Genomic DNA, 27,522 nt, shown 5'->3' with positions numbered 1-27,522 from the left:
CAAACGTCCCATCGATGAACAGGTCCCCCATTCTTCTAATCCCTGCCCGATGCCAGCTCCGAAACCCCCCATCCATCCTTCCCGGGACGAACCGATGATTCTCCCGAATCAGGGACAAAACTGAGGCTCCCACCTCGCCTCTGTGTCGCCTCCACTGCCCCCAGCTCTTCAGCGTTGCCGCCACCACCGGACTCGTGGTGTACCTTGTCGGCGAGAGCGTCAGCAGTGCCGTCACCAGCGTCCTCAGACTCATGCCCACACAGGACGCCATCTCTAGCCTCTTCCACGCCACCCCCTCTCCCTCCATTACCCACTTACGCATCATCGCCACATTGGCTGCCCAATAATAGCCACATAGATTTGGCAGCGCCAGCCCCCCCTGTCCCTGTTACGCTCCAGAAATACCCTCTTCACCCTCGGGGTCTTATTCGCCCACACAAATCCCACATGCTCCTGCTTACCCGTTTGAAAAAGGCCTTGGGGATCAAAATGGGAAGGCACTGGAACACAAAGAGAAACCTCGGAAGGACCTTCATTTTGATCGGCTGCACCCTACCCACTAGTGAGAGTGGCAGCATATCCCATCTTTTAAAATCCTCCTCCATCTGCTCCACCAACCGCATCAAATTGAGCTTGTGCAAGGCCCCCCAACTCCTAGCTACTTGGATCACCAGGAACCGAAAGCTCCTTTCCGTCCTCTTCAGCGGTAGCTCGTCTATCCTCCTCCCTGGTCCACTGAATGCACCACAAAGAGCTCACTCTTCCCTACGTTGAGTTTATACCCCGAAAAGTCCCCAAACTCCCTAAGGATCCGCATGACCTCCGCCAACCCCGCCACTGGATCTGCAACATACAACAACAGGTCATCGGCATACAACGACACCCGGTGTTCCTCTCCCCCCCGAACCAATTCCCTCCATTTCCTGGACTCCCTCAGTGCCATGGCCAGCGGTTCAATTGCCAGTGCAAACAACAAGGGGGATAAGGGGCACCCCTGCCTCATCCCCCGGTACAGACGAAAGTACTCCAACCTCCGCCGGTTCGTAGCCACACTCGCCACAGGGGCTCTATATAGCAGCCTGACCCATCTGATGAACCCCTCCCTGAACCCAAACCTCCGCAACACTTCCCAAAGATACTCCCACTCCACCCAATCAAAGGCCTTCTCCGCGTCCATAGCTGCCACTACCTCCGCTTCCCCCTCCACCGAGGGCATCATAATCATATTGAGGAGCCTCCGCATATTAGTATTCAGCTGCCTACCCTTCACAAATCCCATCTGGTCTTCATGAATCACCCCCGGGACACAGTTCTCAATTCTTGTAGCCAGCACCTTCGCCAGCAACTTAGCGTCAACATTGAGGAGCGAGATCGGTCTATATGACCCACATTGCAATGGATCCTTGTCCCGCTTCAAAATCAAAGAAATCAGCGCCCTGGACATTGCCGGGACAAGGTCCCCCCCCTCCCTCGCCTTATTAAAAGTCCTCACTCGCAACGGGCCCGGCAGGTCCACGTATTTCCTGTAGAATTCAACCGGGAACCCATCCGGTCCCGGGGCCTTCCCCGCCTGCATGCTCCCCAATCCTTTAACCAGCTCCTCCAGCCTAATCGGCGCCCCCAAACCAGCCACCTGCTCCTCCTCCACCCTCGGGAACCTCAGCTGATCTAGGAATCATCGCATCCCCTCCTCCCCCGCTGGGGGCTCAGACCTGTACAGATCCCCATAGAAGTCCCTAAATACCTTGTTTATTCTCACCGCACTCTGCACCGTATTCCCCCCCTATCCCTAACTCCACCAATCACCCTCGCTGCCTCCCTCTTACGAAGCTGATATGCCAGCATCCGACTTGCCTTCTCCCACATTCATATGTCGCCCCTTGCGCTTTCCTCCACTCTGCCTCTGCTTCCCCCGTGGTCATCAGGTCGAATTCCGTCTGGAGGTTCCGTCACTCCCTACGTAGCCCCTCCTCGGGGGCCTCTGCATAACTCCTGTCCACCCTTAAAATCTCCCCCACCAACCTCTCCCTCTCCCTCCTCTCTCTCTTCTCCCTATGGGCCCTAATGGAGATTAGCTCTCCCCTGACCACCGCCTTCAACGTCTCCTCAGCTGCCCCCACCTGCACCTCCTGTTGTCGTTGGCCTCCAAGTATTTTTCAATACACCCCCGCACCCGCCCGCACACCCCCTCATCCGCCAACAGTCCCACATCGAGGCGCCACAGCGGGAGCTGGTCCCTCTCCTCCCCAACTCCAGCTCCATCCAATGCGGGGCGTGGTCCGAGATGGCTGTGGCCGAATATTCCGTTCCCTCCACTTTCGGGATTAGCGCCCTTCTCAAGATGAAAAAATCTATCCGGGAGTAGGCTCTATGGACGTGGGAAAAAAAGGAAAATTCCCTGGCCAGCGGCCTGGCAAACCTCCATGGATCCACTCCCCCCATCTGGTCCATAAACCCCCTGAGCACCTTGGCCGCAGCCGGCCTCTTACCCGTCCTGGAGCTAGAACGGTCCAGTGCTGGGTCCAGCACCGTGTTGAAGCCCCCCCCCTTTATCAAGCTTCCTACCTCCAGATCCGGAATCCAACCCAGCATGAGTTTCATAAATCCGGCATCATCCCAATCCGGGGCATATACGTTCACCAGTACCACCCGCACCCCCTGCGACCTACCACTCACCATCACATATCGACTTCCATTATCCGCTACAATATTCAGTGCCTCGAATGACACCTGCTTCCCCACCAGTATTGCAACCCCTCTGTTCTTCGCATCCAGCCCAGAATGAAAGACCTGCCCTACCCATCCCTTTCTCAGCCTAACCTGATCTGCCACCTTCAGATGTGTCTCCTGGAGCATAACAACGTCTGCCTTCAATTCCTTTAAGTGCGCGAACACCCGGGCCCTCTTGACCGGCCCGTTCAGGCCCCTCACATTCCAAGTTATCAGCCGGATCAGGGGCTACTCGCCTCGCCGACTAGCCATCTCCTTTTCTAGGCCAGCCACGTGCCCGCGCCTCCCGCACCCTCCAGTCCCCTAGGCGGCGGACCCCCGCCCCGACTACCTCTCCTACTTCCAGCTCCCCTTTGGCCAATGCAGCAGCAACCCAGTTCGCACCCCCCCCCTCCCCCCAGCTAGATCCTCATCTAGCCATTTTGCTCCCCCCATTGACACTCCCGTAAGTCAGCTGACTCCTGCTGACCCCGGCCTCTCCCGCCATTCCATCGACCCCCCAGTGTGAGAATCCCCCACCCCTTGGCAACCAGTGCGCGCTCCTCTCCAGGGCCTTGCAGACCTTAACCACTCGATGTATGGATAAGTTTTTTCTCATATCCTTTCCGCTTCTTTAGCAATGTACTTTAAATCTGTGTTTTCTGATCCCCTCACTGGTGGGTACAGATTCTTCCTATCTACTCTGACTAGTTCCCTCAAGGTTTTGAATACCTCTATCAAATATCCACTCGGACTTCTTTTCTCCAAGGAAAACAGTCTCAACTTCTCCAATAAATCCTCATTCCTAAGTTCCTCATTCTGGGAACCATTCCTGTGAATCTTCTCTGCACTCTCCACCGCCTTCAAATTTGTAACACCAAGAAATGTGCTTCTTTTGCAAATTACAAATTTTTATATTCTTTGTTGTAGCCACGAAGAGAGAGAATCTGAGGCGGTGCACGTCGAGCTTGTGTACCATAGTGCAAGGGATTTATTTACAAGAGGCTGAGCAAACAGGGTACCATGGTGAACCCCACAAAAGCCCGCGAAACGCTCCGATTACATTAATTCTTAAATGTGACATTACACCAGCCGATGGTGTGACTCCCACACATAATGCAAGCCTTCTTGTGACAATAAAGATTATTATTATAACCCAGGCCCCAGTAACCTCCATGCGCACCCCCACCGCCGCCGCCACTCCACCTTCCATGAAGCCAGTTTACCCCAGGCCCCAGTTATCCCTTTCCGCTCCCGGCCTCCCCAATCCTCCTTGCCCCAGTTTCCACCATTGACCTCCTAACCCACATTCCCAGCTAGCCCCATTCCCCGCATTTCCCCCTCCCGATAACCCCCAGATCCTTCCGATTACCTCCACTCATCCCCGATCACCGTGCCCTATGAGGGCAGCATGGCGGCATAGTGGTTAGTACTGCTGCCCTCAGGGCAGCTCGATAGCGAAGTGGTTAGCACTGCTGCCGCATTGTGCCGAGGATCTGGGTTCAATCCCGGCCCTGGGTCGCTGGCCATGTGGAGTTTGCACATTCTCCTCATGTCTGCGTGGGTCTTTCCCAGTGGGTCAGAATGGAGGAGAGTTTGTGTAAGGGGTCAGAATTGAAGGCGCTAGCAACGGCGCCGCTCCTGATGGCCCCGGGAAATACTCAGGGAGTCCGGTAATAATAGCTTCATTGAGAATTTGGAGGCAGCTTCGCCAACACTTCGGGTTGGGGCAGGGTCAAGGGAAATGCCAATTCGGGGTACCATAGATTTGAGCCAGGGAAGTGGGATGGAAATTTTTGGAGATGAGAGGAGAAGGGGATTAATACACTAAAAGATTTGTTTCTTGGGGGTGCAGGATTGAAAGAGCTGGGAACCAAGTATGGGCTGGAGCAGGGGGAAATGTTTAGCTACATGCAGGTTCGAGATTTTGCCAGGAAGGAGATACAGACCTTCCCGGTGGAGCCGGCCTCCACATTGCTGGAGGAGGTGCTGACGACAGGGGGACTGGAGAAGGGGGTAATGTCGGTGGTTTACAAGGCTATTTTGGAAGAGGAGAAGGCAGCGCTGGAAGGGATCAAGGCAAAGTGTGAGGAAGAGTTGGGAGAGGGTATGGAGGAGGGGTTTTGGTGTGAGGTGCTCCAGAGAGTGAATGCCTCCACCTCGTGCGCGAGGTTGGGGCTGATACTGCTGTAGGTGGTATATAGAGCACACCTCACGAGGGCGAGGATGAGCCAGCACTTTGAGGGTAGAAAATATGTGTGAACTGTGGTAAACCACTGAACATACATTACATGTATTACGGTACACTGTCAGTGTACTCCAGTTATTACGGTAAATCCCGGCCTGCTGGCTCCACCCAGCAGGCTCTGTATAAAAGTGTACGCTCTCCTGCACTGCCCCCATTCTTGGGTCCAGCTGCCAGAGGCTTTACATCTAGCACAATAAAGCCCCAATAGTTCACCATTCGTCTTGTGGTCATTGATGGTACATCAATTTATTGTACTAGAATTTTGAAGATGAACGTCTTACTCAAGCCGGATCGCCTGGAGCTGAACCCACACGCAGCCGACACCACAGCGACTTTCGAGCTCTGGCTAGCCTGCTTTGAAGGATATCTCAGAGCATCCACTGAAGTCTTCTCAGACCCACAGAAGCTCCAACTACTCTACGCACAGGTGAGCCCACAAGTCTTCCTCCTCATTCGGGACGCTCCCACCTACATGGAGGCAATAGAACTACTGAAAGGACAGTATATCAGGACTGTAAATCAGGTGTTCGCCAGGCACCTCCTGGCCACGAGACGGCAACTCCCCGGGGAGTCTCAGGACGATTTCCTGCGTGTCTTGCGGCTACTTGGCAGAAACTGTAGTTGCCAGGCGGTGTCGGAAGTCCAACACACGGAGCTGCGGATCAGGGACGCCTATGTCATGGGCATTAAGTCCAACTACATCCGCCAGCGCTTATGAGAAGGGGGTACACTCGGCCTCACAGAGACATTACAGCTCGCAAACTCCTTAGAAGTGGCCTCCCGCAACCTGGAGTCATACACCTCCAACCACGCGGCACCCTCGTGGCCGTCATGGGCCCCGCCATCATCCGACCCGGGTACACCGCACGCCTGTGCCGCGCGGCAGCCAGCTAACTCCGGAGGCCCCAAATGCTACTTTTGTGGCCAGAACAAGCACCCCAGACAACGCTGCCCAGCACGGAGCGCGACCTGCAACGGGTGTGGCAAAAAGGGCCACTTCATTACCGTTTGCCAGGCTCGATCGGTCGCTGCCATTTCTAGGCCCAGCATCGCTATCGCTACATCCCCCATGTGCGATCCAGGGGCGCCACCATCTTCGCCACCACGTGCGGCCCGTGGGCGCCACCATCTTGGATGTCGCCCGCCATGTGCGCCCCGTGGGTGCCGCCATCTTCGGCGCCATCTTGGAACGCACCCCAGGACCCCAGCTTGCTTGGCCGTACGCTGGCCGCTGATACCTCCGCCATCGCTGACCGGCCCTCCATCACCCTCGACCAGTCTCGGCCTCGCAACCTCGCGACCGCTACAACGACCGTACGGATCAATGGGCACGAGACGACCTGCCTCTTCGATTCCGGGAGCACGGAGAGTTTCATACACCCAGCTACGGTAAGGCGCTGCTCCCTCCCGGTTCTCCCCGTGACCCAGAAAATCTCCCTGGCCTCCGGATCCCATTCCGTACAGATCCGGGGGTACAGCGTCGCGACCCTCTCGGTACAGGGCCTAGAGTACAGTAACTTCAGACTCTACGTCCTCACCCATCTCTGCGCTGCCTTGTTAGTGGGTCTCGATTTCCAGTGCCACTCCAGAGCCTCACCCTAAAGTTCGGCAGACCCCTGCCCCCCTCACCGTCTGTGGCCCCATAACCCTTAAGGTCGATCCACCCTCGCTCTTCGCGAATCTCACCCCGGACTGTAAGCCCGTCACCACGAGGAGCAGGCGGTACAGTGCCCAGGACAAGACCTTTATCTGAGGTCGGAGGTCCAACGACTTCCGCGGGAGGGGGTCATTGAGGACATTAACAGCCCCTGGAGAGCTCAAGTGGTGGTTGTTAAAACTGGGGAGAAGCACCGGATGGTCATCGAGTACAGTCAGACGATCAACCGGTACACGCAACTCGATGCGTACCCCCTTCCCCGCATATCTGACATGCTCAATCAGATTGCGCAGTATCGAGTCTTCTCCACCATTGACTTGAAATCCACGTACCACCAGCTACCCATCCGCCCGGATGACCGCCAATACACTGCATTCAAAGCAGATGGCCGCCTCTACCATTTCCTTAGGGTTCCCTTCGGCGTCACCAATGGGGTCTCGGTCTTTCAGCGAGAGATGGACCGAATGGTTGACCAGTACGGGCTGTGGGCCACGTTCCCGCAACTGGATAACGTCAGCATCTGCGGCCACAACCAGCAGGACCATGATGCGAATTTCCAGAAATTCCTCCACACTGCTAAACTCCTTAACCTTACCTATAATAAGGAGAAATGCATTTTCCGCACAATCCGCCTCGCCATTCTTGGCTACGTTGTGGAAAAAGGAGTCCTAGGGCCCGACCCCGACCGCATGCGCCCCCTCCTTGAACACCCCTCCCTCACTGTCCCAAGGCTCTGAAGCGATGCCTGCGATTCTTCTCATATTATGCCCAGTGGGTCCCTAATTATGCGGACAAGGCCCGCCCACTCAAGTCCACCATCTTCCCCCGACGGCAGAGGCCCGCTGGGCCTTCAACCACATCAAGGCGGACATTGCCAAAGCCACGATGCAACAGTCGACGAGTCCCTCCCATTCCAGGTGGAAAGCGACGCATCGGACGTGGCCTGTCCCGTGGTACATGTGCCAGTGCACAAGTAGACTGACTTCAGGCTCTCCACAACGACCTCTGTCACCCAGGGGTCACTCGGTTCTTCCAGTTTATCAAGGCCCGCAACCTGCCTTATTCCATCAAGGTCAGGACCGTGACCAGGGACTGCCAGGTCTACACGGAGTGCAAGCCTCACTTCTACCGGCGGACAGTGCACATCTGGTGAAGGCCTCCCGCCCCTTTGAGCACCTCAGCATCGATTTCAAAGGACCCCTCCCCTCCACTGACCGCAACGTGTACTTCCTCAACTCACTGAAAGAGTACTCCCGTTTCCCTTTCGCCATCCCATGCCCTGACATGACTTCTGCCACTATCATCAAGCCCTACACAGCATCTTCACTTTGTTTGGTTTTCCCACCTACATCCAGTGATCGGGGATCCTCCTTCATGATCGATGAGCTGCGTCAGTTCCTGCTCAGCAAAGGCATCGCCTCGAGCAGGACACCAGCTACAACCCCCGGGGGAACGGACAGGTGGATAGGGAAAACGCGACGGTCTAGAAGGCCGTCCTGCTGGCCCTTCGGTCTAGGAGTTTCCCAGTCTGCCGCTGGCAGGTCCTCCCCGATGCGCTCCACTCCATCCGGTCGCTCCTGTGCACTGCTACTAAGGAGGCCCCTCACGAACGTGTGTTTGCCTTCCCCAGGAAATCCAGCTCCGGGGTCTCGCACCCGACCTGGCTGACAGTTCCTGGGCCCATCCTCCTCCGGAAGCATGTGAGGAGCCATAAATCAGACCCCCTCGTCGAAAAGGTCCTCCTCCTCCATGCAAACCCGCAGTATGCCTACGTGGCACACCATGACGGGCAGCAGGACACAGTCTCCCTCCGGGACCTGGCACCCGCTGGTTCCCCATCCACCATCACCACCACCCCCGATCTGGTACCGTCTCCACCCCCTCCGGTGGCGACCATCGCCACCCCCACCCCTGCACCGTTCCCCCCCCCCCCCCCCCACCCCCACCAGCGCCTATCACCGCCACCCCCACCCCGGCGGCGCCCGTCCCCCCACTGACTCAACTACTGGGTGAAGAAGGAGAGGACAACACGCTCGCGGAGTCACAGGTACTCACTTCGGCGCCCACACCACAGCCGGGGCTGAGGCGATCGCGGCGGAAGGTCAAAGCCCCCGACAGACTCGACCTGTAACTTCGCATCACACCCGCTGGACTCTTTTTTTAAACAGGGGGTGAAGGTGGTAAACCGCTGAACATACATTTCATGTATTACGGTACACTGCCAGTGTACTCCAGTTATTACGGTAAATCCCGGCCTGCTGGCTCCACCCAGCAGGCTCTGTATAAAAGTGTACGCTCTCCTGCACTGCCCCCATTCTTGGGTCCAGCTGCCGGAGGCTTTACATCTAGCACAATAAAGCCACAATAGTTCACTTCACCATTCGTCGCGTGGTCATTGATGGTACATCATGAACGTTGCGGGGGGGCGCAATTCATATGTTTTGGTCCTGTCCAAAGCTGGAAGATTACTGGAAGGAGACTTTTAGGGTAATCTCTAAAGTGGTGCATGTGAAACTGGACACGGACCCTCAGGAGGCCATATTCGGGGTATCGGACCAGCCGGGGTTGGAAACGGGTGCGGAGGCAGATGTTGTAGCCTTCGCCTCGTTGATCGCCCGAATGCAGATCCTGTTGGGATGGAGATCAATCTCTCCACCCTGTGCCCTGGCATGGCAGGGGGACCTGCTGGAATTCGTAACTCTTGAGAAGACTAAGTATGAACTGAGGGGAAGGATGGAGGGGTTCTACAATTCATGAGCGTTATTCATTGTGCACTTTCAAGAATTGGATTACATCGAACATTAGGGGGGGGTTGGGAGGAGGGGGACTGTATGTGTTAATGGTGACTATGGGTGATTCCTGATTCCTTTTTGTTGTTTGTTTATGTTAACATGCGGGCTGCCTGTTTGGGGGTTTGGAGGGAGGATGGGATTGTTGTTGTTGATATGGGGATTGACATTGTATTCGTGTTTATTGTTGGTGGGTGTAAAGTTAGGAGAAAATGTGAAAAAGGAGATTAAAATTTTTTTTTTTAAAGATGTCTGCGTGGGTCTCACTCCCGCAACCCAAAGATGTCCAGGGTAGGTGAAATGGCCGCATTAAATTGCCTCTTAATAGGAATTTCCTTTTTAAAAAGTGTTGTTGTCTCACAGCAACAGCGATCTGGCTCCAATTCAGGCCCCCAGTGTGGAGTTTGAACGTTCTTCCCGTGACTGCGTGGGTTTCCTACGGGTACTCCGGTTACCTCCCACAATCCAAGATCTGCAGGTTAGTTGGATTGGCCGTGCGGAATTGCCCCTTAGTGTTCAAGGATGTACAGGTTAGATAAGGTTACAGGGCTAGGGTGGAGGAGTGGGTCTAGGTAGGGTGCTCTTTTGGAGGGTGGCTGCAGACTCGAAGGGCCGAATGGCCTCCTTCGGCACTGGAGGAATTCTATGCTTCTATAGTATCCCCACCCAGATTACCTCCACCCCACACACCATGTTTACCCCACCTCCACTCACTCCGATTACCCCCACCCACCAAGATTACGCCTACATCCCCCACCCACCAAGATTAGCCCAATCTCTCTCCACCCCACATGTACCCCGATTACCCTCTCCCCCATTCACACTGATTACCCCCCCCATCCACACCGATTACACCCTCCCCATCCACACCGATTACCCCCTCCCCCATCCACACCGATTACCACACCTCCCCCTCCCCATCCACACCGATTACCCCCTCCCCCATCCACACCGATTACCCCCTCCCCCATCCACACCGATTACCCCCTCCCCCATCCACACCGATTACACCCTCCCCCATCCACACCGATTACCCCCTCCCCCATCCACACCGATTACCCCCACCCCCATCCACACTGATTACCCCCTCCCCATTCACACCGATTACCCCCTCCCCCATCCACACCGATTACCACAACTTCCCCTCCCCATCCACACCGATTACCCCCTCCCCCATCCACACCGATTACCCCCTCCCCCGTCCACAATGATTACCCCCACCCCCATCCACACTGATTACCACCTCCCCATTCACACCGATTACCCCCTCCCCCATCCACACCGATTACCACAACTTCCCCTCCCCCATCCACACCGATTGCCCCCACCCCCATCCACACTGATTACCCCCCTCCCCATCCACAGATTTACCCCCTCCCCCATCCACACCAATTACCACACCTCCCCATCCACACCGATTACCCCCCTCTCCTCCCCATCCACACCAATTACCCCACCCCCCTCCCCATCCACACCGATTACCTCACCTCCCCCCTCCCCATCCACACCGATTACCTCACATCCCCATCCACACCGATTACCCCCTCCCCATCCACACAAATTACCCCTCCCCATCCACAGCGATTACCCCCTCCCCATCCACATCGATTACCCCCTCCCCATCCACACAGATTACCCCCTCCCCATCCACACCGATTACCCCCTTACCCCTCCCCATCCACACCGATTACCTCACCTACCCCTCCCCATCCACACAGATTACCCCCTCCCCATCCACACAGATTACCCCCTCCCCATCCACACCGATTACCCCCTCCCCCGCCACACCGATTACCCCCTTCCCCATTCCACCAGCCACACTTATTACCCCCTCCCCCATCCACACCGATTACCCCCTCCCCATCCACACCGATTACCACCCTACCCCTCCCCATCCACACCGATTACCTCACCTCCCTTTCCCCATCTACACAGATTACCCCCTCCCCATCCACACCAATTACCCCCCTACCCCTCCCCATCCACACCGATTACCTCACCTCCCCCTCCCCCATCCACACTGATTACCCCCCTCCCATCCATACCGATTACCCCCACCCCATCCACACAGATTACCCCCTCCCCCATCCACACCGATTTACCCCCTCCCCCATCCACACCGATTGCCCCCTCCCCATCCACACAGATTAATCCCTCCCCATCCCTCCAGCCACACTTATTACCCCCTCCCCATCCACACCCATTACCCCCCTCCCACCCACACCCATTACCCCCCTCCTCCATCAACACCGATTACCCCCGCGCCCTCCACTCTGATTACCCTCTCCCCCATCCACACTGATTACCCTCTCCCCCATCCACCCCGATTCCCCCACCTCCCCCTCTCCCCATCCACACCCATTATCCCACCCCATTCACAATGATTACCCCACTTCCCCCAACCCCATTCTCCCCGATTACCTGACCTCCCCCTCCCGCATCCACACTTATCACCCCACCTCACCATTCCCACACCGATTCCCCCCATATCTCACGACCAGCCCGATTACACCGCTCCGCCCCGCTCCGAGTATCGCCACCACCCCCCGATCACCCCTCTTCCCCCCCATTACCCCTGCCCCCTCCCGCCTGATCACCACTCCCCCCCATTACCCCTCTCCCCCCTCGAGCGCCCCTTTCCCCCCTCCTGTTACCCCCTGTCCCCTCATCCCTCTCCCCACCCTCCCGTTCCCTCTGCCCCTTCCCACCCCCAATCAAACATCTACCCCCTCCCAATACCCCTCTGCCCCCTCCCAATCACCCCTCTGCCCCCTCCCAATACCCCTCTGCCCCCTCCCAATACCCCCCTGCCCCCTCCCAATTACCCTCTGCCCCCTCCCAATCACGCCTCTGCCCCCTCCCAATCACCCCTCTGCCCCCTCCCAATACCCCTCTGCCTCCTCCCAATCAGCCCTCTGCCCCCTCCCAATACCTCTCTGCCCCCTCCCAATACCCCTCTGCCCCCTCCCAATCACCCCTCTGCCCCCTCCCAATCACCCCCCTGCCCCCTCCCAATCACCCCTCTGCCCCCTCCCAATACCCCTCTGCCCCCTCCCAATACCCCTCTGCCCCCTCCCAATACCCCTCTGCCCCCTCCCAATCACCCCTCTGCCCCCTCCCAATCACCCCTCTGCCCCCTCCCAATACCCCTCTGCCCCCTCCCAATACCCCTCTGCCCCCTCCCAATCACCCCTCTGCCCCCTGCCAATCACTCCTCTGCCACCTCCCAATCACCCCTCTGCCCCCTGCCAATCACCCCTCTGCCCCCTCCCAATTACCCTCTGCCACCTCCCAATACCCCTCTGCCCCTCCCAATACACATCTGCTCCGTCCCAATACCCCTCTGCCCCCTCCCAATCACCCCTCTGCCCCCTCCCAATCACCCCTCTGCCCCCTGCCAATACCCCTCTGCCCCCTCCCAATCACCCCTCTGCCCCCTCCCAATACCCCTCTTCCCCCTCCCAATACCCCTCTGCCCCCTCCCAATCACCCCTCTGCCCCCTCCCAATACCCCTCTGCCCCTCCCATTACCCCCTGCCCCCTCCCAATTACCCTCTGCCACCTCCCAATACACCTCTGCCCCTCCCAATCACCCCTCTGCCCCCTCCCAATACCCCTCTGCCCCCTCCCAATCACCCCTCTGCCCCCTCCCAATACCCCTCTGCTCCCTCCCAATTACCACTCTGCCCCCTCCCAATACCCCTCTGCTCCCTCCCAATACTCCTCTGCCCCCTCCCAATCAACCCTCTGCCCCCTCCCTATCACCCCACTGCCCTTTCCCAATACCCCTCTGCCCCTCCCAATACATCCTGCCCCCTCCCAATACCCCTCTGCCCCCACCCAATACCCCTCTGCCCCCACCCAATACCCCTCTGCCCCCTCCCAATACACCTCTGCTCCCTCCCAATACTCCTCTGCCCCCTCCCAATCAACCCTCTGCCCCCTCCCTATCACCCCACTGCCCCTTCCCAATACCCCTCTGCCCCCTCCCAATACACCCTGCCCCCTCCCAATACCCCTCTGCCCCCACCCAATACCCCTCTGCCCCCACCCAATACCCCTCTGCCCCCTCCCAATACCCCTCTGCTCCCTCCCAATACTCCTCTGCCCCCTCCCAATCAACCCTCTGCCCCCTCCCTATCACCCCACTGCCCCTTCCCAATACCCCTCTGCCCCTCCCAATACACCCTGCCCCCTCCCAATACCCCTCTGCCCCCACCCAATACCCCTCTGCCCCCACCCAATACCCCTCTGCCCCCTCCCAATCACCCCTCTGCCCCCTCCCAATCACCCCACTGCCCCCTGCCAATACCCCTCTGCCCCCTCCCAATACCCCTCTGCCCCCTCCCAATACCCCTCTGCCCCCTCCCAATCACCCCTCTGCCCCCTCCCAATACCCCTCTGCCCCCTCCCAATACCCCTCTGCCCCCTCCCAATCACCCCTCTGCCCCCTGCCAATACCCCTATGCCCCCTCCCAATCACCCCTCTGCCCCCTCCCAATCACCCCTCTGCCCCCTCCCAATCACCCCTCTGCCCCCTCCCAATCACCCCTCTGCCCCCTCCCAATCACCCCTCTGCCCCTCCCAATCACCCCTCTGCCCCCTCGCAATCACCCCTCTGCCCCTCCCAATCACCCCTCTGCCCCTCCCAATCACCCCTCTGCCCCCTCCCAATCACCCCTCTGCCCCTCCCAATCACCCCTCTGCCCCCTCCCAATACCCCTCTGCCCCCTCCCAATCACCCCTCTGCCCCTCCCAATCACCCCTCTGCCCCCTCGCAATCACCCCTCTGCCCCTCCCAATCACCCCTCTGCCCCCTCCCAATCACCCCTCTGCCCCCTCCCAATACCTCTCTGCCCCCTCCCAATACCCCTCTGCCCACTCCCAATCACCCCTCTGCCCCCTCCCAATACCCCTCTGCCCCCTCCCAATCACCCCACTGCCCCCTCCCAATCACCCCTCTGCCCCCTCCCAATACCCCTCTGCCCCCTCCCAATACCCCTCTGCCCCGTCCCAATCACCCCTCTGCCCCCTGCCAATACCCCTCTGCCCCCTCCCAATCACCCCTCTGCCCCTCCCAATACCCCTCTGCCCCCTCCCAATCACCCCACTGCCCCCTCCCAATCACCCCTCTGCTCCCTCCCAATACCCCTCTGCCCCATCCCAATCACCCCTCTGTCCCCTCCCTATCACCCCACTGCCCCCTCCCAATACCCCTCTGCCCCCTCCCAATCACCCCTCTACCCCCTCCCAATCACCCCTCTGCCCCCTCCCAATCACCCCTCTGCCCCCTCCCAATCACCCCTCTGCCCCCTCCCAATCACCCCTCTGTCCCCTCCCTATCACCCCACTGCCCCCTCCCAATACCCCTCTGCCCCCTTCCAATACCCCTCTGCCCCCACCCAATCACCCCTCTACCCCCTCCCAATCACCCCTCTGCCCCCTCCCAATCACCCCTCTGCCCCCTCCCAATACCCCTCTGCCCCCTCCCAATCACCCCTCTGCCCACTCCCAATCACCCCTCTGCCCCCTCCCAATCACCCCTCTGCCCCTCCCAATCACCCCTCTGCCCCCTCCCAATACCCCTCTGCCCCCTCCCAATACCCCTCTGCCCCCTCCCAATACCCCTCTGCCCCTCCCAATAACCCCTCTGCCCCCTCCAAATCACCCCTCTGCCCCCTCCCAATACCCCTCTGCCCCCTCCCAATCACCCCTCTGCCCCTCCCAATCACCCCTCTGCCCCCTCCCAATCACCCCTCTGCCCGCTCCCAATCACCCCTCTGCCCCATCCCAATACCCCTCTGCCCCCTCCCAATACCCCTCTGCCCCCTCCCAATCAGCCTTCTGCCACCTCCCAATCACCCCTCTGCCCCCTCCCAATACCCCTCTGCCCCCTCCCAATCACCCCTCTGCCCCCTCCCAATCACCCCTCTGCCCCCTCCCAATACCCCTCTGCCCCCTCCCAATCACCCCTCTGCCCCCTCCCAATCACCCCCTCTGCCCCCTCCCAATCAGCCTTCTGCCACCTCCCAATCACCCCTCTGCCCCCTCCCAATACCCCACTGCCCCCTCCCAATCACCCCTCTGCCCCCTCCCAATCACCCCTCTGCCCCCTCCCAATACCCCTCTGCCCCCTCCCAATCACCCCCTCTGCCCCCTCCCAATCAGCCTTCTGCCACCTCCCAATCACCCCTCTGCCCCCTCCCAATACCCCTCTGCCCCCCCCCAATACTCCTCTGCCCCCTCCCAATCACCCCTCTGCCCCCTCCCAATCAGCCTTCTGCCACCTCCCTATCACCCCACTGCCCCTTCCCAATACCCCTCTGCCCCTCCCAATACACCCTGCCCCCTCCCAATCACCCCTCTGCCCCCTCCCAATCAGCCTTCTGCCACCTCCCAATCACCCCTCTGCCCCCTCCCAATACCCCTCTGCCCCCTCCCAATCACCCCTCTGCCCCCTCCCAATCACCCCTCTGCCCCCTCCCAATACCCCTCTGCCCCCTCCCAATCAGCCCTCTGCCCCCTCCCAATACCCCTCTGCCCCCTCCCAATCACCCCTCTGCCCCCTCCCAATCACCCCTCTGCCCCCTCCCAATCACCCCTCTGCCCCCTCCCAATCACCCCTCTGCCCCTCCCAATCAGCCTTCTGCCACCTCCGAATCACCCCTCTGCCCCCTCCCAATCACCCCTCTGCCCCCTCCCAATACCCCTCTGCCCCCTCCCAATACTCCTCTGCCCCCTCCCAATCACCCCTCTGCCCCCTCCCAATCAACCCTCTGCCCCCTCCCAATCAGCCTTCTGCCACCTCCCTATCACCCCACTGCCCCCTCCCAATACCCCTCTGCCCCCTCCCAATACTCCTCTGCCCCCTCCCAATCACCCCTCTGCCCCCTCCCAATCACCCCTCTGCCCCCACCCAATACCCCTCTGTCCCCACCCAATACCCCTCTGACCCACCCAATACCCCTCTGCGCCCTCCCAATACCACTCTGCCCCCTCCCAATCACCCCTCTGCCCCCTCCCAATCACCCCTCTGCCCCCTCCCAATCACCCCTCTGCCCCCTCCCAATCACCCCTCTGCCCCCTCCCAATCACCCCTCTGCCCCCTCCCAATCACCCCTCTGCCCCCTCCCAATCACCCCTCTGCCCCCTCCCAATCACCCCTCTGCCCCCTCCCAATCACCCCTCTGCCCCCTCCCAATCACCCCTCTGCCCCCTCCCAATCAGCCTTCTGCCACCTCCCAAACACCCCTCTGCCCCCTCCCAATCACCCCTCTGCCCCCTCCCAATACCCCTCTGCCCCCTCCCAATACTCCTCTGCCCCCTCCCAATCACCCCTCTGCCCCCTCCCAATCAACCCTCTGCCCCCTCCCAATCAGCCTTCTGCCACCTCCCTATCACCCCACTGCCCCCTCCCAATACCCCTCTGCCCCCTCCCAATACTCCTCTGCCCCCTCCCAATCACCCCTCTGCCCCCTCCCAATCAACCCTCTGCCCCCTCCCAATCAGCCTTCTGCCACCTCCCTATCACCCCACTGCCCCTTCCCAATACCCCTCTGCCCCTCCCAATACACCCTGCCCCCTCCCAATACCCCTCTGTCCCCACCCAATACCCCTCTGCCCCCTCCCAATCACCCCTCTGCCCCCTCCCAATCACCCCTCTGCCCCCTCCCAATCACCCCTCTGCCCCCTCCCAATCACCCCACTGCCCCCTCCCAATCACCCCTCTGCCCCCTCCCAATACCCCTCTGCCCCCTCCCAATCATCCCTCTGCCACCTCCCAATACCCCTCTGCTCCCTCCCAATACCCGTCTGCCCCCTCCTAATCACCCCTCTGCCCCCTCCCAATCACCCCTCTGTCCCCTCCCTATCACCCCACTGCCCCCTCCCAATACCCCTCTGCCCCCTCCCAATCACCCCTCTGTCCCCTCCCTATCACCCCACTGCCCCCTCCCAATACCCCTCTGCCCCCTCCCAATCACCCCTCTGCCCCCTCCCAATACCCCTCTGCCCCCTCCCAATCACCCCTCTGCCCCTCCCAATCACCCCTCTGCCCCCTCCCAATACCCCTCTGCCCCCTCCCAATCACCCCTCTGCCCCCTCCCCATACCCCTCTGCCCCCTCCCAATCACCCCTCTGCCCCTCCCAATCACCCCTCTGCCCCCTCCCAATCACCCCTCTGCCCCCTCCCAATCACCACTCTGCCCCTCCCAATCAACCCTCTGCCCCCTCCCAATCACCCCTCTGCCCCCTCCCAATCACCCCTCTGCCCCCTCCCAATACCCCTCTGCCCCCTCCCAATACCCCTCTGCGCCCTCCCAATCACCCCTCTGCCCCCTCCCAATACCCCTCTGCGCCCTCCCAATCACCCCTCTGCCCCCTCCCAATCACCCCTCTGCCCCCTCCCAATCACCCCTCTGCCCCCTCCCAATCACCCCACTGCCCCCTCCCAATCACCCCTCTGCCCCCTCCCAATACCCCTCTGCCCCCTCCCAATCAGCCTTCTGCCACCTCCCAATCACGCCTCTGCCCCTCCCAATACCCCTGCCCCCTCCCAATCACCCCTCTGCCCCCTCCCAATCACCCCCCTGCCCCCTCCCAATCACCCCTCTGCCCCCTCCCAATACCCCTCTGCCCCCTCCCAATCACCCCTCTGCCCCCTCCCAATCACCCCTCTGCCCCTCCCAATCACCCCTCTGCCCCCTCCCAATCACCCCTCTGCCCCCTCCCAATCACCCCCCTGCCCCCTCCCAATCACCCCTCTGCCCCCTCCCAATCACCCCTCTGCCCCCTCCCAATCACCCCTCTGCCCCCTCCCAATCACCCCTCTGCCCCCTCCCAATCACCCCTCTGCCCCCTCCCAATCACCCCTCTGCCCCCTCCCAATCACCCCTCTGCCCCCTCCCAATACCCCTCTACCCCCTCCCAATCACCCCTCTGCCCCATCCCAATACCCCTCTGCCCCCTCCCAATACCCCTCTGCCCCCTCCCAATCACCCCTCTGCCCCCTCCCAATCACCCCTCTGCCCCTCCCAATACCCCTCTGCCCCTCCCAATACCCCTCTGCCCCCTCCCAATCACCCCTCTGCCCCCTCCCAATCAGCCTTCTGCCCCCTCCCAATCAGCCTTCTGCCACCTCCCAATCACCCCTCTGCCACCTCCCAATCACCCCTCTGCCCCCTCCCAATCACCCCTCTGCCCCATCCCAATACCCCTCTGCCCCCTCCCAATACCCCTCTGCCCCCTCCCAATCACCCCTCTGCCCCTCCCAATACCCCTCTGCCCCCTCCCAATCACCCCTCTGCCCCCTCCCAATCACCCCTCTGCCCCCTCCCAATACCCCTCTGCCCCCTCCCAATACCCCTCTGCCCCCTCCCAATCACCCCTCTGCCCCTCCCAATCACCCCTCTGCCCCCTCCCAATCACCCCTCTGCCCCCTCCCAATCACCACTCTGCCCCTCCCAATCAACCCTCTGCCCCCTCCCAATCACCCCTCTGCCCCCTCCCAATCACCCCTCTGCCCCCTCCCAATACCCCTCTGCCCCCTCCCAATACCCCTCTGCGCCCTCCCAATCACCCCTCTGCCCCCTCCCAATACCCCTCTGCGCCCTCCCAATCACCCCTCTGCCCCCTCCCAATCACCCCTCTGCCCCCTCCCAATCACCCCTCTGCCCCCTCCCAATCACCCCACTGCCCCCTCCCAATCACCCCTCTGCCCCCTCCCAATACCCCTCTGCCCCCTCCCAATCAGCCTTCTGCCACCTCCCAATCACGCCTCTGCCCCTCCCAATACCCCTGCCCCCTCCCAATCACCCCTCTGCCCCCTCCCAATCACCCCCCTGCCCCCTCCCAATCACCCCTCTGCCCCCTCCCAATACCCCTCTGCCCCCTCCCAATCACCCCTCTGCCCCCTCCCAATCACCCCTCTGCCCCTCCCAATCACCCCTCTGCCCCCTCCCAATCACCCCTCTGCCCCCTCCCAATCACCCCCCTGCCCCCTCCCAATCACCCCTCTGCCCCCTCCCAATCACCCCTCTGCCCCCTCCCAATCACCCCTCTGCCCCCTCCCAATCACCCCTCTGCCCCCTCCCAATCACCCCTCTGCCCCCTCCCAATCACCCCTCTGCCCCCTCCCAATCACCCCTCTGCCCCCTCCCAATACCCCTCTACCCCCTCCCAATCACCCCTCTGCCCCATCCCAATACCCCTCTGCCCCCTCCCAATACCCCTCTGCCCCCTCCCAATCACCCCTCTGCCCCCTCCCAATCACCCCTCTGCCCCTCCCAATACCCCTCTGCCCCTCCCAATACCCCTCTGCCCCCTCCCAATCACCCCTCTGCCCCCTCCCAATCAGCCTTCTGCCACCTCCCAATCACCCCTCTGCCACCTCCCAATCACCCCTCTGCCCCCTCCCAATCACCCCTCTGCCCCATCCCAATACCCCTCTGCCCCCGCCCAATACCCCTCTGCCCCCTCCCAATCACCCCTCTGCCCCTCCCAATACCCCTCTGCCCCCTCCCAATCACCCCTCTGCCCCCTCCCAATCACCCCTCTGCCCCCTCCCAATACCCCTCTGCCCCCTCCCAATCAGCCTTCTGCCACCTCCCAATCACCCCTCTGCCCCTCCCAATCACCCCTCTGCCCCCTCCCAATCACCCCTCTGCCCGCTCCCAATCACCCCTCTGCCCCATCCCAATACCCCTCTGCCCCCTCCCAATACCCCTCTGCCCCCTCCCAATCAGCCTTCTGCCACCTCCCAATCACCCCTCTGCCCCCTCCCAATACCCCTCTGCCCCCTCCCAATCACCCCTCTGCCCCCTCCCAATCACCCCTCTGCCCCCTCCCAATACCCCTCTGCCCCCTCCCAATCACCCCTCTGCCCCCTCCCAATCACCCCCTCTGCCCCCTCCCAATCAGCCTTCTGCCACCTCCCAATCACCCCTCTGCCCCCTCCCAATACCCCACTGCCCCCTCCCAATCACCCCTCTGCCCCCTCCCAATCACCCCTCTGCCCCCTCCCAATACCCCTCTGCCCCCTCCCAATCACCCCCTCTGCCCCCTCCCAATCAGCCTTCTGCCACCTCCCAATCACCCCTCTGCCCCCTCCCAATACCCCTCTGCCCCCCCCCAATACTCCTCTGCCCCCTCCCAATCACCCCTCTGCCCCCTCCCAATCAGCCTTCTGCCACCTCCCTATCACCCCACTGCCCCTTCCCAATACCCCTCTGCCCCTCCCAATACACCCTGCCCCCTCCCAATCACCCCTCTGCCCCCTCCCAATCAGCCTTCTGCCACCTCCCAATCACCCCTCTGCCCCCTCCCAATACCCCTCTGCCCCCTCCCAATCACCCCTCTGCCCCCTCCCAATCACCCCTCTGCCCCCTCCCAATACCCCTCTGCCCCCTCCCAATCAGCCCTCTGCCCCCTCCCAATACCCCTCTGCCCCCTCCCAATCACCCCTCTGCCCCCTCCCAATCACCCCTCTGCCCCCTCCCAATCACCCCTCTGCCCCCTCCCAATCACCCCTCTGCCCCTCCCAATCAGCCTTCTGCCACCTCCGAATCACCCCTCTGCCCCCTCCCAATCACCCCTCTGCCCCCTCCCAATACCCCTCTGCCCCCTCCCAATACTCCTCTGCCCCCTCCCAATCACCCCTCTGCCCCCTCCCAATCAACCCTCTGCCCCCTCCCAATCAGCCTTCTGCCACCTCCCTATCACCCCACTGCCCCCTCCCAATACCCCTCTGCCCCCTCCCAATACTCCTCTGCCCCCTCCCAATCACCCCTCTGCCCCCTCCCAATCACCCCTCTGCCCCCACCCAATACCCCTCTGTCCCCACCCAATACCCCTCTGACCCACCCAATACCCCTCTGCGCCCTCCCAATACCACTCTGCCCCCTCCCAATCACCCCTCTGCCCCCTCCCAATCACCCCTCTGCCCCCTCCCAATCACCCCTCTGCCCCCTCCCAATCACCCCTCTGCCCCCTCCCAATCACCCCTCTGCCCCCTCCCAATCACCCCTCTGCCCCCTCCCAATCACCCCTCTGCCCCCTCCCAATCACCCCTCTGCCCCCTCCCAATCACCCCTCTGCCCCCTCCCAATCACCCCTCTGCCCCCTCCCAATCAGCCTTCTGCCACCTCCCAAACACCCCTCTGCCCCCTCCCAATCACCCCTCTGCCCCCTCCCAATACCCCTCTGCCCCCTCCCAATACTCCTCTGCCCCCTCCCAATCACCCCTCTGCCCCCTCCCAATCAACCCTCTGCCCCCTCCCAATCAGCCTTCTGCCACCTCCCTATCACCCCACTGCCCCCTCCCAATACCCCTCTGCCCCCTCCCAATACTCCTCTGCCCCCTCCCAATCACCCCTCTGCCCCCTCCCAATCAACCCTCTGCCCCCTCCCAATCAGCCTTCTGCCACCTCCCTATCACCCCACTGCCCCTTCCCAATACCCCTCTGCCCCTCCCAATACACCCTGCCCCCTCCCAATACCCCTCTGTCCCCACCCAATACCCCTCTGCCCCCTCCCAATCACCCCTCTGCCCCCTCCCAATCACCCCTCTGCCCCCTCCCAATCACCCCTCTGCCCCCTCCCAATCACCCCACTGCCCCCTCCCAATCACCCCTCTGCCCCCTCCCAATACCCCTCTGCCCCCTCCCAATCATCCCTCTGCCACCTCCCAATACCCCTCTGCTCCCTCCCAATACCCGTCTGCCCCCTCCTAATCACCCCTCTGCCCCCTCCCAATCACCCCTCTGTCCCCTCCCTATCACCCCACTGCCCCCTCCCAATACCCCTCTGCCCCCTCCCAATCACCCCTCTGTCCCCTCCCTATCACCCCACTGCCCCCTCCCAATACCCCTCTGCCCCCTCCCAATCACCCCTCTGCCCCCTCCCAATACCCCTCTGCCCCCTCCCAATCACCCCTCTGCCCCTCCCAATCACCCCTCTGCCCCCTCCCAATACCCCTCTGCCCCCTCCCAATCACCCCTCTGCCCCCTCCCCATACCCCTCTGCCCCCTCCCAATCACCCCTCTGCCCCTCCCAATCACCCCTCTGCCCCCTCCCAATCACCCCTCTGCCCCCTCCCAATCACCACTCTGCCCCTCCCAATCAACCCTCTGCCCCCTCCCAATCACCCCTCTGCCCCCTCCCAATCACCCCTCTGCCCCCTCCCAATACCCCTCTGCCCCCTCCCAATACCCCTCTGCGCCCTCCCAATCACCCCTCTGCCCCCTCCCAATACCCCTCTGCGCCCTCCCAATCACCCCTCTGCCCCCTCCCAATCACCCCTCTGCCCCCTCCCAATCACCCCTCTGCCCCCTCCCAATCACCCCACTGCCCCCTCCCAATCACCCCTCTGCCCCCTCCCAATACCCCTCTGCCCCCTCCCAATCAGCCTTCTGCCACCTCCCAATCACGCCTCTGCCCCTCCCAATACCCCTGCCCCCTCCCAATCACCCCTCTGCCCCCTCCCAATCACCCCCCTGCCCCCTCCCAATCACCCCTCTGCCCCCTCCCAATACCCCTCTGCCCCCTCCCAATCACCCCTCTGCCCCCTCCCAATCACCCCTCTGCCCCTCCCAATCACCCCTCTGCCCCCTCCCAATCACCCCTCTGCCCCCTCCCAATCACCCCCCTGCCCCCTCCCAATCACCCCTCTGCCCCCTCCCAATCACCCCTCTGCCCCCTCCCAATCACCCCTCTGCCCCCTCCCAATCACCCCTCTGCCCCCTCCCAATCACCCCTCTGCCCCCTCCCAATCACCCCTCTGCCCCCTCCCAATCACCCCTCTGCCCCCTCCCAATACCCCTCTACCCCCTCCCAATCACCCCTCTGCCCCATCCCAATACCCCTCTGCCCCCTCCCAATACCCCTCTGCCCCCTCCCAATCACCCCTCTGCCCCCTCCCAATCACCCCTCTGCCCCTCCCAATACCCCTCTGCCCCTCCCAATACCCCTCTGCCCCCTCCCAATCACCCCTCTGCCCCCTCCCAATCAGCCTTCTGCCACCTCCCAATCACCCCTCTGCCACCTCCCAATCACCCCTCTGCCCCCTCCCAATCACCCCTCTGCCCCATCCCAATACCCCTCTGCCCCCTCCCAATACCCCTCTGCCCCCTCCCAATCACCCCTCTGCCCCTCCCAATACCCCTCTGCCCCCTCCCAATCACCCCTCTGCCCCCTCCCAATCACCCCTCTGCCCCCTCCCAATACCCCTCTGCCCCCTCCCAATACCCCTCTGCCCCCTCCCAATCACCCCTCTGCCCCTCCCAATCACCCCTCTGCCCCCTCCCAATCACCCCTCTGCCCCCTCCCAATCACCACTCTGCCCCTCCCAATCAACCCTCTGCCCCCTCCCAATCACCCCTCTGCCCCCTCCCAATCACCCCTCTGCCCCCTCCCAATACCCCTCTGCCCCCTCCCAATACCCCTCTGCGCCCTCCCAATCACCCCTCTGCCCCCTCCCAATACCCCTCTGCGCCCTCCCAATCACCCCTCTGCCCCCTCCCAATCACCCCTCTGCCCCCTCCCAATCACCCCTCTGCCCCCTCCCAATCACCCCACTGCCCCCTCCCAATCACCCCTCTGCCCCCTCCCAATACCCCTCTGCCCCCTCCCAATCAGCCTTCTGCCACCTCCCAATCACGCCTCTGCCCCTCCCAATACCCCTGCCCCCTCCCAATCACCCCTCTGCCCCCTCCCAATCACCCCCCTGCCCCCTCCCAATCACCCCTCTGCCCCCTCCCAATACCCCTCTGCCCCCTCCCAATCACCCCTCTGCCCCCTCCCAATCACCCCTCTGCCCCTCCCAATCACCCCTCTGCCCCCTCCCAATCACCCCTCTGCCCCCTCCCAATCACCCCCCTGCCCCCTCCCAATCACCCCTCTGCCCCCTCCCAATCACCCCTCTGCCCCCTCCCAATCACCCCTCTGCCCCCTCCCAATCACCCCTCTGCCCCCTCCCAATCACCCCTCTGCCCCCTCCCAATCACCCCTCTGCCCCCTCCCAATCACCCCTCTGCCCCCTCCCAATACCCCTCTACCCCCTCCCAATCACCCCTCTGCCCCATCCCAATACCCCTCTGCCCCCTCCCAATACCCCTCTGCCCCCTCCCAATCACCCCTCTGCCCCCTCCCAATCACCCCTCTGCCCCTCCCAATACCCCTCTGCCCCTCCCAATACCCCTCTGCCCCCTCCCAATCACCCCTCTGCCCCCTCCCAATCAGCCTTCTGCCACCTCCCAATCACCCCTCTGCCACCTCCCAATCACCCCTCTGCCCCCTCCCAATCACCCCTCTGCCCCATCCCAATACCCCTCTGCCCCCGCCCAATACCCCTCTGCCCCCTCCCAATCACCCCTCTGCCCCTCCCAATACCCCTCTGCCCCCTCCCAATCACCCCTCTGCCCCCTCCCAATCACCCCTCTGCCCCCTCCCAATACCCCTCTGCCCCCTCCCAATCAGCCTTCTGCCACCTCCCAATCACCCCTCTGCCCCCTCCCAATACCCCTCTGCCCCCTCCCAATACCCCTCTGCCCCCTCCCAATCACCCCTCTGCCCCTCCCAATACCCCTCTGCCCCCTCCCAATACCGCTCTGCCCCCTCCCAATCACCCCTCTGCCCCTCCCAATACCCCTCTGCCCCCTCCCAATCACCCCTCTGCTCCCTCCCAATACCCCTCTGCTCCCTCCCAATACAACTCTGCCCCCTCCCAATACCCCTCTGCTCCCTCCCAATACAACTCTGCCCCCTCCCAATCACCCCTCTGTCCCCTCCCTATCACCCCACTGCCCCCTCCCAATACCCCTCTGCCCCCTTCCAATACCCCTCTGCCCCCACCCAATCACCCCTCTGCCCCTTCCCAATCACCCCTCTGCCCCCTCCCAATACCCCTCTGCCCCCTCCCAATCACCCCTCTGCCCCCTCCCAATCACCCCTCTGCCCCCTCCCAATCACCCCTCTGCCCCCTCCCAATCACCCCTCTGCCCCCTCCCAATCACCCCTCTGCCCCCTCCCAATCACCCCACTGCCCCCTCCCAATCACCCCCCTGCCCCCTCCCAATCACCCCTCTGCCCCCTCCCAATCACCCCTCTGCCCCCTCCCAATCACCCCTCTGCCCCCTCCCAATCACCCCTCTGCCCCCTCCCAATCACCCCTCTGCCCCCTCCCAATCACCCCTCTGCCCCCTCCCAATCACCCCTCTGCCCCCTCCCAATCACCCCTCTGCCCCATCCCAATACCCCTCTGCCCCCTCCCAATACCCCTCTGCCCCCTCCCAATCACCCCTCTGCCCCCTCCCAATCACCCCTCTGCCCCTCCCAATACCCCTCTGCTCCTCCCAATACCTCTCTGCCCCCTCCCAATCACCCCTCTGCCCCCTCCCAATCAGCCTTCTGCCACCTCCCAATCACCCCTCTGCCACCTCCCAATCACCCCTCTGCCCCCTCCCAATCACCCCTCTGCCCCATCCCAATACCCCTCTGCCCCCTCCCAATACCCCTCTGCCCCCTCCCAATCACCCCTCTGCCCCTCCCAATACCCCTCTGCCCCCTCCCAATCACCCCTCTGCCCCCTCCCAATCACCCCTCTGCCCCCTCCCAATACCCCTCTGCCCCCTCCCAATCAGCCTTCTGCCACCTCCCAATCACCCCTCTGCCCCCTCCCAATACCCCTTTGCCCCCTCCCAATACCCCTCTGCCCCCTCCCAATCACCCCTCTGCCCCCTCCCAATCACCCCTCTGCCCCTCCCAATACCCCTCTGCCCCCTCCCAATACCGCTCTGCCCCCTCCCAATCACCCCTCTGCCCCTCCCAATACCCCTCTGCCCCCTCCCAATACCCCTCTGCCCCCTCCCAATACCCCACTGCCCCCTCCCAATACCCCTCTGCCCCTCCCAATACCCCTCTGCCCCCTCCCAATCACCCCCCTGCCCCCTCCCAATCACCCCCCTGCCCCCTCCCAATCAGCCCTCTGCCCCCTCCCAATACCCCTCTGCCCCCTCCCAATACCCCTCTGCCCCCTCCCAATACCCCTCTGCCCCCTCCCAATCACCCCTCTGCCCCCTCCCAATCACCCCTCTGCCCCCTCCCAATCACCCCCCTGCCCCCTCCCAATCACCCCCCTGCCCCCTCCCAATCACCCCTCTGCCCCCTCCCAATCACCCCTCTGCCCCCTCCCAATCACCCCTCTGCCCCCTCCCAATCACCCCTCTGCCCCCTCCCAATACCCCACTGCCCCCTCCCAATCACCCCTCTGCCCCCTCCCAATCACCCCTCTGCCCCCTCCTCCCTCAGTCCCGGTTACCCACCCGCTGCCTTTGATCCTGTTGGTGAAGTTGGCCCAGGCAATCCCGTCCGGCCTCAGCCCCGGCACCACCTGGAGCCGCCCGCCCTTCGCCAGCACCACCGAGCGGTGCAGCTCCTCGGGGGCGGCGCTGCCCAGCGCCAGGAGCAGAAGGACAGGGCTGAGGGCGCGGGAGAGGATCCGGATCCCGATCTCACCCTCACCCCGGCTCCGGGCCTCCACCGCCGCCATCGCCCCGGCAGCGATCACATGACCAGAGCTCCAGCTGAGGCCGAACTCCCCCTGTCACCCTGACACTGACCATCACTCCCCCTGTCACCCTGACACTGACCATCACTCCCCCTGTCACCCTGACACTGACCATCACTCCCCCTGTCACCCTGACACTGACCATCACTCCCCCTGTCACCCTGACACTGACCATCACTCCCCCTGTCACCCTGACACTGACCATCACTCCCCCTGTCACCCTGACACTGACCATCACTCCCCCTGTCACCCTGACACTGACCATCACTCACCCTGACACTGACCATCACTCCCCCTGTCACCCTGACACTGACCATCACTCCCCCTGTCACCCTGACCATCACTCCCCCTGTCACCCTGACACTGACCATCACTCCCCCTGTCACCCTGACACTGACCATCACTCCCCCTGTCACCCTGACACTGACCATCGCTCCCCCTGTCACCCTGACACTGACCATCACTCCCCCTGTCACCCTGACACTGACCATCGCTCCCCCTGTCACCCTGACACTGACCATCACACCCCCTGTCACCCTGACACTGACCATCGCTCCCC

The 27,522-nt window shown here is 62.0% G+C and overlaps 1 protein-coding gene across 2 annotated transcripts in view; it reads right to left on the bottom strand.

Moving 5' to 3' along the window:
• The window catches only part of plbd2 (phospholipase B domain containing 2), a 94,830-nt gene extending 67,852 nt beyond the window's left edge, over positions 1-26,978 (bottom strand). For both annotated transcript variants that reach the window (XM_072496294.1, XM_072496301.1), the window contains exon 1: positions 26,719-26,978. In XM_072496294.1, the coding sequence (XP_072352395.1) occupies positions 26,719-26,945 (227 nt within the window). In that variant the 5' untranslated portion in view covers positions 26,946-26,978. The remainder of the gene's footprint in view (positions 1-26,718) is intronic.
• Positions 26,979-27,522: the final 544 nt, after the last annotated feature.

The sequence above is a fragment of the Scyliorhinus torazame genome, chromosome 1, assembly GCF_047496885.1.
Source record: "Scyliorhinus torazame isolate Kashiwa2021f chromosome 1, sScyTor2.1, whole genome shotgun sequence".
In the NCBI taxonomy this organism is placed as follows: domain Eukaryota; kingdom Metazoa; phylum Chordata; class Chondrichthyes; order Carcharhiniformes; family Scyliorhinidae; genus Scyliorhinus; species Scyliorhinus torazame.
The sequence above is the reverse complement of the archived record's forward strand: the minus strand, read 5'-3'. Positions and strand labels throughout refer to the sequence as shown.